The sequence below is a fragment of the Piliocolobus tephrosceles genome, chromosome 21 (genome assembly GCF_002776525.5).
Source record: "Piliocolobus tephrosceles isolate RC106 chromosome 21, ASM277652v3, whole genome shotgun sequence".
NCBI classification, from domain to species: domain Eukaryota; kingdom Metazoa; phylum Chordata; class Mammalia; order Primates; family Cercopithecidae; genus Piliocolobus; species Piliocolobus tephrosceles.
In genome coordinates, this window is record NC_045454.1 from 34,303,431 (window position 1) to 34,314,075 (window position 10,645).

Here is a 10,645-nt window from a genome sequence, read left to right on the forward strand (position 1 = left end):
AGACCAGACTGCAGCTTCGCGGAATGAAAGGCAGCAGGAGAGGCTGCTCGGAAAGAAGGGCCCAGAGACAGCCATCATCTCAACAGCAGACCTCCAGGATCCCAGGAAAGAATCCGACTGTGGAGAGAGGCTGACTGTCCCTACATATCGGACAATCGTGAAAAGCCATTGTTGACGCTGCTTGTCTGATAATGGCGCTGCAGCTATGCAAAATAGGTACCCTCTTTTGCTTCTAGAAATGCATACTACATACTGCAGGTCAAAATGGCTGAGTATCACCAATTCACAGGGCTCCACCTCAGACGCAAAGGTGAAATGACACAAGAGACTTGCTTTAAAAACACACACCAGTGAAGAAAAAAAAAGAAAACAGAGAAGAAAACCTTCACAACTGTCACATCAGGGAGACATAGGCACAGGGCTCACTACCTCTTGTATGTTAGAGAATTCATCATAGATGTTTCTACACAGAGGATGCAGTGGGGCTGCAAACTATGCACTATGGATCCCCGTGCTGAAAAAGAGGTGAGGACGGTGCAGACAGCGCGGCTCTGACCAATCACCTCTGACTGGGATCTGCAGTCCCCTCTCTCAGGGCTGCCAGGAGTCTGCACTCGCTCTGCAAAGAGCTGATGCTTCAGGAAGGTGCCATGCTCACTGACGCAAGGGCTCTCCAGAGTCTAATGCGCCACCCTTGCACATCTAGACATCACCCTGGCATGGGACCTGAGAAGCCCAGTTGGGTTACCTGGCTCTTTTTTTGTTAGGTGTTTTTTGAGGTGGAGTCTCGCTCTGTCGCCCAGGCTGGAGTGCAGTGGTGCGATCTCGGCTCACTGCAAGCTCCGCCTCCCGGGTTCATGCCATTCTCCTGCCTTAGCCTCCTGAGTAGCTGGGACTACAGGCACCCGCCACCACGCCTGGCTAATTTTTTGTATTTTTAGTAGAGATGGGGTTACACTGTGTTAGCCAGGATGGTCTCGATCTCCTGACCTCGTGATCCGCCCGCCTCAGCCTCCCAAAGTGCTGGAATTACAGGCATGAGCCACCGCGCCCGGCCGGTTACCCAGCTCTTAAGCAGCTATTCAACCAACACAGAAAAAGGCATGCGGACCTGCTGCCAGCCGTGGTACCCCAGGACCCAGCAGCCCCCCATGTATCAGAGAAAGCAGAACTTTGCTCTCAAAGGAACGTGCTCCAGCAAGGAGAGTTCAAGGTCATGAACCCTCCGTGACAGCGGAGCCCTGAAAAGCACTGGTGCCAGGGCCTGGACCCAACTTTCCCACCACGCCCCTCGGTTCTGAATGCCACAGAGCATAGCTGGGTGTCACGGCCCTTCTCTGCCAAGCTAGACTATCCCGACCACCATGAAAGCACTCCCACCACCGTGACAAGCACAAACTGCCTCTCAGTTGTGAGCTGCTGCCCAGCATGTGCCCTTTAGCTTCCCTGCAGCCGCTCTGGGGAGGCCTCTCCCTCTCGCAAGGCCCTCAGGGCAGTGCCTCCCCAGCGAGAGAGCCCCAGCTCAGCCTGGGGAATTACGGACCCTGATGAGACCACAGGCAGGAGCTGGTGCTGCTTTTTAGTCTGTGGCTCCTTGTGAGGACTGGGAGGGGGCACCCGGTACCCTGGCAGTTCCCACAGGCACACACACTTACATACTTACTCATGCATACACACACGTTCACACACAGCCCTGACCCGTGTCCTCCATCTCCGCTGCCCTATGGCCCCTCCATCCATTCGGGGTCCAACCTGGGCCACACCGCCCAACCTCCAACACCACGGCCCCTCCCCTAACCCCCACCACTGCCATCTCAGAGCCCTCCTCCGAGCCTTGGTCAAGGCACCCCAGCAGCTCCTAAAGGCTCCAGGACACAGCCCGGCCCCTGCCCTGGCCCCACACCCACCCTCCCTCCTTCTAGGCAAAGTGCTGTGCCCACCCCTCTGCCTGCCTGACAGGTACAGCTTCTGAACAACTCCAGAGGCACCATTCCTGCAAGCTTTCCCTTAGCAGGGGAGCCCACCCCTCCGCCTGGGGCCCTCACGGCACCCTGGCCAGGCGGCATGTGCTGTCTTCTACTAGTGCAACCGCGGGGGTCAAAGGCTTCACTCTCCCTCTGCTGGCCTCACTGCCCTCAGTCCCACAAGCACAGCAAGGCCAGGAAGTAAGAAAACAGCAGGGGATGGCTGGAGGCCAGGGCCAGGCTGAAGAGGTTGCCCGGCAGCTCACAGAGGGTGAAAAAGAACATAATAGACATGGGCTCAAAGGCGGGAGCATGGGGCCAGGGCTTGGCCACGTATCTGACCTCCCCAGGGCAGGGATCAGCCCAAGGGGGTGGACACACCTCCCTAACGGGTGACCTTGGGTATGAGCACAAGGTCTGACAAGGGGTGGTGGGGAGGGAGCAGAAAGGAGCAAAAGAGAAATCAAAGAAATCAGACAGCAAGGCACTGCGATAGTGGCTGCCCAATTCTGTAAGTTTACTAAAACAGCACTAAGTTCTACACTTAAAAACAAAGGGGCCAGGTGTGGTGGCTCATGCCGGTAATCTCAGCACCCTGGAAGGCCAAGGTGGGAGATCACCTGAGGTCAGGAGCTCCAGACCAGCCTGGCCAACAAGGTCAAACCCAGTCTCTACTAAAAATACAAAAATTAGCTGGGCGTGGTGGTGTGCACCTGTAATCCCAGCTACTCAGGCTGAGGCAGGAAAATCGCTTAAATCCGGGAGGCGGAGGTTGTAGTGAACCAAGATCGCGCCACTGCACTCCAGCCTGGGTGACAGTGCAAGACTCCATCTAAATAGAAAAGAAGGGGGTTCCCTGGTAGGTCATCAGACCTCAATCAAGCCAAGAGAGAAATGTGGTGGCAGCTGATGGTGGTGAGCTCTTGTGGTGGTGGTAGCTGGACTGAGAGGGAACTCTTTTTAGTTAGACCTGGTATAGTATTAGTTATAACCCCCACCCCGTCATCCTGAATCTGGGTAATTAATTGGGATAAAAATAGAAGTCGTTTCGTGTATTCACCACTAACAGTAAAGTGTCAGCTCAGGTCACTTTCACATAACCACTGGGACTCTCCTAACAATTTGAAAACACATTCGGTAAGTCTACTAAGGGGTAAGTACTGACCAAACACTTGCCAGCACTCCTCCAGGTAATGGCATCTTATCTCCAATGTTCTGGCACCCTAAAACCACACCTGGGCTACCTGAGGATTCAAAAAAACAAAATGAGCTTTTTTGTTTTTTTAAAGATGGAGTTTTGCTCTTGTTAACCCAGGCTGGAGTGCAGTGGCACAATCTCGGCTCACTGCAACCTCTGCCTCCTGGGTTCAAGCGATTCTCCTGATTCAGCCTCCTGAGTAGCTGGGACTACAGGCATGTGCCACCACACCCAGCTAATTTTGTATTTTTAGTAGAGACAGGATTTCTCCATGTTGGTCAGGCTGGCCTCCGACTCCTGACCTCAGATGATTTGCCTGCCTTGGCCTCTCAAAGTGTTGCGATTACAGGCATGAGCCACCAAGCCCAGCCTGTATTTTCTTCTTTTTATTAAGACAAGATCTCACTCTGTCGCCCAGGCTGGAGTGCAGTGGTGCAATCATGGATCACTGCAACCTCTGCCTCCCAGGCTCAAGCGATCCTCCCACCTTAGCCTCCTGAGTAGCTGAGGCCACAGGCGCGGGTCACCAGGCCCAGCTGATTTTTGTATTTTTTTTGTACAGATAGGGTTTCACCATTTTGCTCAGGCTTGTCTCAAACTCCTGAGCTCAAATGATCTGCCTTCCTCAGCCTGCCAAAATACTGGGATTACAGGCATGGGCCATCGTGCCCAGCCACATGCGCAAATTTTAAACTCACCACTTTTAGGAACCCAAGACTGTATGGAACTCACCCTGCCTTGGTCATAATCTCAGGGCTCAGGAGAAGATGGCGTGTTCACCTCCACAAGGATGAGTCAGGACAGCCATCCTTCCAGGAACTCTGATGGCAGTCAGGACAATGGCTTTGAAGACAAAGTAGCAACTTTTTTCTTTTTTTCTTGTTGAGACAGAGTCTCACTCTGTTGCCCAGGCTGGAGCACAGTGGCGCGATCTCGGCTCACTGCAAGCTCTGCCTCCCGGGTTCATGCCATTCTTCTGCCCCAGCCTCCCGCTGGGACTACAGGTGCCCGCCACCAGGTCCAGCTAATTTTTTTTTTTTTTTTTTTTTTCCGAGACGGAGTCTCGCTCTGTCGCCCAGGCTGGAGTGCAGTGGCCGGATCTTAGCTCACTGCAAGCTCCGCCTCCCGGGTTCACACCATTCTCCTGCCTCAGCCTCCCAAGTAGCTGGGACTACAGGCACCCGCCACCACGCCTGGCTAATTTTTTGATTTTTTTAGTAGAGACGGGGTTTCACCGTGTTAGCCAGGATGGTCTCGATTTCCTGACCTCGTGATCCGCCTGTCTCGGCCTCCCAAAGTGCTGGGATTACAGACGTGAGCCACAGCGCCCAGCCAGTAGCAACTTTCTATCCTAAGTATTTTACCACTTGAAAAAGAAAAGTGAGCCCAGGTTTACACACTCAAGAGAAGTGGAGGCAATGCACAGGAGGAGTCTGGCAGGAGGAGAGTGAGGGCTGGACGACAGGTCGGCCAGGAGCTTTGGCTAGTTGTCCCTTACCATCCAGAAAGACGGCATATTTTTCCTGGGGAAACAACTTATGCACTCAAAGTAAAATCCCAGTACGAGATGACTGTTCAGCTGTGACTCCCACAGGCTACCACGAATGGAGAGGGAACAGGTAGTGCAGACCTGACCTGAGGATGAAGGAACAAAGTGGGACCAGTACCAAGCAGCATCTACAAGATCACCCAGAGCACCTGCACAAAAACACGCGTGTTGACGCCAAAAAGGTCTGCACCTATCCACAGACCTCATACTTTCAGGTGAGCTAAGAAAAGCAAGTCAAACCAATCGGCACGCATTTTTCTCACTGAATGTACACACTGCTTTGTTTAGCCATTCACCTGCTGATGGCCACTGGGGCTGATTCCGGTTTGGGGTTCTCATGAATAGAGCTGCTGTCAGCATTTGGCGAAGCCCTACGTACGCACACCTTCAACTATGCTAGGTCACACGTATGTGTATGGCATGAGAGTTCCGGGCAGCACTTTCGCCAGGCACAGTGGCTCATGCTGTAATCCCAACACTTGGGAGGCCTGGAGTGAGAGGATCTCTTAAGCCCAGGAGTTCAAGACCAGACTGGGTAACATGGCAAAACCCCATCTCTACAAAAAATAGAAAAATCAGCCAGATATGGTGGCACACACCTGTAGTCCCAGCTACCTGGGAGGCTGAGGTGGGAGAATCACTTGAGCCCAGGAGGTCGAGGCTGCAGTGAGCCATGATCACACCACTACCTGGTGACAGAGTGAGACTTTGCCTCAAAACAAAAACACAAAACCCAAGTAGCACTTTCAGCCTTTTAAAAAAAAGTGTGCCAGGCCAGGCGCAGTGGCTCACGCCTGTAATCTCAGCACTTTAGGAGGTAAAGGAGGGCAGATCACGAGGTCAGGAGATCAAGACCATCCTGACTAACATGGTGAAACCCTGCCTCTATAAAAATACAAAAAATTAGCCGGGTGTGGTAGCATGCACCTGTAGTCCCAGTTACTAGGGAGGATAAGGCAGGAGAAACCCGGGGGGTGGAGGTTGCTGTGAGCGAGATTGCACCACTGCACTCCAGCCTAGGCAACAGAGCAAGACTGTTTAAAAAAAAAAAAAAAGTGTGCCACGGGAACGGATGGGTAGTGATATCTCCCTGACTTTTCTTTCCAGTTTCATTGAGGTATAATTGACATACCATAAGCTGCAGATGTTTAGTGTGCCATTTTAAAAACTGACATATGTCAATGTACTTAAACACCTATAAAACTATCACTACAATCACGATAATAATAACATACATCCCCCAAGTTTCCTGTGCCCTTTGTCACCTGCCTCCCCTTTCCCTCCCCTTTCCCCTTTCTGTCCAGACACCACTGGTCTGCTTTCTATTGCTGCAGGCTAGCTGGCACTTTCTAGAATTTTGTATGAATTAAATTATACGATGAATCACACATTCAAAAAAGTAATTATTATGAGACACATCTATGTTGTTACAGGTATCAATAGCTTGTTCCTTCTTAATACTGAGCAATATTTCCAACTCTTAAGAGTTTCACTTTAATTCCCGTTTGGAGGATACAGGGCAGAAGCTACAGTCAAGAGGAAATATTCCAACCAGGCAGACCAAAAGACTTGTAACACCAGCTATTATGCAAAGGACTTCTGAAATTACCTTCACTGTCCTGGGAGCAGGAGAGGTGGAAGCAGAGATGGGCCCAGGAAAGGGTCGCATGCTCGAAAACCGTCCCTTTATCTTAAGGACACTTGGCAATACTGTGTCAGTGCTTTTCATCCCAGGATCTCAAGGGCTTTGATAAATATCAGTTTCATTTCATAAACAAGAAAAGGAGTGTTATCTGAGCCAGCCCTGAGTATAGGGAGTCACCCCTGCTGCCACTTTCCCACCCCGGTGGGGACACATACTCTTGTCTTTCAACAGACATTAAGGAAAAACCAACTGTGCAAAACCAGTTCAGGTGCGGTTGGTATGGAAAGCGGCTACACACTGGAAAACAGTCTCGCAGTTGCTGAAATCATTAAACCCAGAGTTACTATGCGGCCCAGTACGTCTATAAACACATCCAGGCAGAAACCTGTACATGCATGGCCACAGCAATGCTATTCACAAGAGCCAAGAGGTGGAAACAACCCAAATGTCCATCAACAGAAGACAAGAAAAACAAAATGTGGTCCATCCATCTGGACCATTCCACCAATGGAATATTACGCAGCCTTAAAAAGGAATGAAATGCTGGCCGGGTGTGGTGGCTTACGCTTGTAATCTCAGCACTTTGGGAGGCCAAGGCAGGCGGATCACAAGGTCAAGAGATCGAGAGCATCTGGCCAACACGGCGAAACCCCGTCTCTACTAAAAATACAAAAATTAGCCGGGCGTGGCGGCACGCATCTGTAATCCCAGCTACTAGGGAGGCTGAGGCAGGAGAATCGCTTGAACCGGGAGGCAGAGGTTGCAGTGAGCCAAGATAGCGCCACTGCACTCCAACCTGGGCAACAGAGCGAGATTCTGCCTCAAAAAAAAAAAAAAAAAAAAGGAACGAAATGCTGACACATGCCACAGCGTGGATGAACCTCGATCAGGTTCATTTTCCTGAATGCTCGGCCAGGGAGTAGCTACAAGGTGAGCCTTCTAGCTACTTCTCACACATCATGCAGAGTGAAAGGAGCCAGACACAAAACACCACATATGATATGATTCCGTTCATGTGAAATGCCCAGAACAGGCACATCTTGAGACAGAAAGCAGGTGAGTGGTTGCCAGGGGCTGGGGAAGGGAGGACGGATGGGCTAAGGGGTGCAGGGTTTATTTCTGGGGTGACATAAATGTTCTCAAGTTTACTGTGGTAATGGCTGCACAACTCTGAATATATTAAATAAAAGCCGCCGAACTGTACACTTTAAATGGGTAAACTGTATGGTGCGGCAAGTGAATTCTATTTCAATAAAGCTGTTAAGCAAAAGTGACTGCAGGGCACTTGACAGCTGATTGCCACTTGCCCAGTAAAATAAAAATTAAAAAACAGAATGAGAAGCTTTCTGAGTCCTTCCAGGAGCCCCCAACTTAACAGCTGGTTACACAGCCAACTCCTGAGGACAAACAGGGAAAGTCTTCCCAAATGTCCTAGCAGACACTGCCATCAATCCACACAAGTGATAACTTTCTTCCACTTTCCCTTGCATTATATACATAGACTTCCTTGCCCCCAAATTCCGGTCTTCCCCTTGTGATGCAAAGGGATGCCACTCCCATTCCCCACTAACAAATCCAAATTACAGGTAACAGGTGGGTGGGGCATCTGGGTCAATTAAAAGTAGCACAGGACAAACCATCTGATGTCATCAGAACTCCAGTGAGCTCAACTGCAATGTTTACCTCCAGGGGAGTGTTTTAATGCTCTCCTTTTGTACAGCCCAGTGTGTTCAGGTGCACAAAAAAAAATCAATTGTTTCAACTGAAAGAGAAGGACATGGGCCACACTTAATCCCAAACGGAATGCCAGAAAAAAAAGTAGAAATAAAGGCTGCCCCAGGTTTGCTGTTTTATGCTGGCCACAGTTAAAAGGATTCACAAGAAAATGATTACCTCTGACACCAGCCAACCTCCCCCCCCATCCGCGCTGTCACGCTCATGGCTCACTGCTCCACAGAGATCTTTACCCTGAGTCTCCCTGACAGGCTGGACGTCAGATTACAGACAGCCTAGACAGTCGACTAACACATGGATCTAGGTTTCCTTTATGCTTAAAACGAACAAAAATCCAACTGCCCCCCCTATTTCACAGCTGCGGAAGCAGAAAGGTCTACAGGGCATAAAAACTACAAGGAGGCGGGGCCTCCGCAGGTCCTGCTCCCTTCTTCAGGGGAACTCTCTTCTCTCCCTCCCTCCCTTCACAAAATGTAAACAAAACTGAAAAAACCACCCATACGTGCACACCTGTTCTCCCCACACCCAACTTTCTATTTTAAGGGATATGGGGTTAGAATGAGTCAAATGTTTTTTGCTTCCATTAGGGGCTAAAAGAAAGCCCAAGTGGGTGGTCTACCCACGGGAATGACTCAACCGACTACCACGTAAGCCCCCCTCATGCAAGGACAGGGTCTGAGCTTACTCAGGATGAGCAAGGAGTGGTTCCCCCAGCTTTGAAACACCAGCACATGCCAAGGGACACCTGTGCCAAGGTGAGCCTCGGAGCTACTCCCTGTTGGAGCATTCAGGAAAATAAACCTGAGCGAGGGGTCAGGCACAAAGCAAGCCTAAGATGAAAGCATCTGAGATCCAGAGGATGATGAGGACATTCCCCTGGACCCCGATGCAACCTGCGCCCCCCCCAGCCCCTCTCCCACCCCAGGCAGGCAGCACCCAGGACCAGGAAATGCATGCCTGATACTTCTTCCAACCCAAGTCCCCATTTAAAATACCTAAGTAACCTTCTCTAAACATCCACATCATTAAAAATGAGTTTCCAACGTGGCAGATCCATTTATGTAAACCCATTACTGCTGTCTTATTGGAGGAACAAAACTCAAACCCAACTTTTCCAAGGCAAGAGTTGTGGAGTTATGTAACAGGTCGGTTTCAGCAACAGGCGATGCAAGAAAAAACAAAACACAAACTGCTTCCTGAATGATCTTAATAGCCAGCCAATGTGTACTCCTCCATGGGAGGCAAAAATTCTTCCCTGCCTCAATCTTCCGCTGACCAGCGCCCTTATGCTTGGGGAAATTCGAACCTACGGCTCCGTGACTGTGGAAGGGGGGATGCCCAGATGGCTGCGACCACAGATGGGAGGTGGGACAGTGCGGCCGGACCCACCAGTGGGGAGACGGGGCAGAATCCCCGGACCAGGCCAGAGACGGGATTAGGGCAGGTCACCCTGGATACTCCCGGAAGAGGACTGAGAGAAGTCACTCAAGATCTGGCCTGAGCAAGACCCGGCCCAGGCCGTAGGGGAACTGAGGGCAGAAAACTGAGACCTGAGAAAGAGGGACCAGGGCAGGTCACCCTAGCCTGGATGGAGTGGAAGAACTCAGATAAGTCAGGGGGCAGGTTACTCCAGGCCAGGCTGGTTGTGGGACACAAGGCAGGCAGGTCAGTCCGGGCCCAGGCGGAGGAGCAAACCCAGCCGGAGTAAAGGAAGAGGGTCAGGTTAGCTCGGACCCGAACGGAGTGGAGGACTCGAGGCAAGTCGGCCCAGCCCAGGAGTTGGGGGCCGAAGGAACTCGGCCAGGTCCCGGCTGGAGCGGGAGACCCGGGGCAGATCAGGCCAGGCCTGGGCAGAGTGCAGGACCTGGGGCAGGTAAGCTCAGGCCCAGCCGGAGTAGGGGACCCAGGGCAGGTCGCCCCAGGCCCGGCCGCGACGGGGGACTCCGGGCAAGCCCAGTCCCGGCCCGAGACGGGCTAAGGACAGGTCTCAGGCGCCGAGGCTGGGCCCGGGCTTCCGGCGCCGCCATGTGCCGCTCACCTGCGCGTCGAGCTGTCCCGCCGCGGCGCCCGCGCCCGCGCCGCCTGGGCCTCCCGCGCCGCCACCGCCGGGACCGCCGGGGCCGCCGGGGGGCGTCTGCGTCTGGCTAGGAAGAGTAAAGTCGGTGAATTCGAACTCGGAGCCCTGCGTATCGGCGCCGAGCAGCTCGGCCTCCTCCGTGTCCAGGAAAGTGAGAGTCTGAGAGCTGGGCCCGTACGCCTCCACGCTCATGGTGCTGCCGGGCAGGGCCCTCGGGCCGGCTCCGCGCCGCACTCGAGCCCGCCGCCGCGCTGAGGCCTAGGCCGCAGGCCTCGGGTCGCTGCCGCTGTCGTCCCTGTGCGCCCGGAAAGGACCGAACCGCCCTCCCCAGCGCCAGCCGGACCGAGATGTAAGAGTGCCGAGCCGCAGCCGCTGCCGCCGAGCCCCTCGGCGCCTCAGTTCCCCTCGAAGCCGCCCGCCGCTCGCAGCCCCGGGCAGGAACTGCCGCCACCGCCGCCGTCGCCGTGCGCGTGCGCGA

At 52.9% G+C, this 10,645-nt stretch overlaps 1 protein-coding gene across 2 annotated transcripts in view; it reads right to left on the reverse strand.

Moving 5' to 3' along the window:
• Positions 1–10,645, reverse strand: part of UPF1 (UPF1 RNA helicase and ATPase) — a 38,178-nt gene extending 27,533 nt beyond the window's left edge. For both annotated transcript variants that reach the window (XM_023229705.2, XM_023229704.2), the window contains exon 1: positions 10,129–10,645. In XM_023229705.2, coding sequence (XP_023085473.1) covers positions 10,129–10,359 — 231 coding nt within the window. In that variant the 5' untranslated portion in view covers positions 10,360–10,645. The remainder of the gene's footprint in view (positions 1–10,128) is intronic.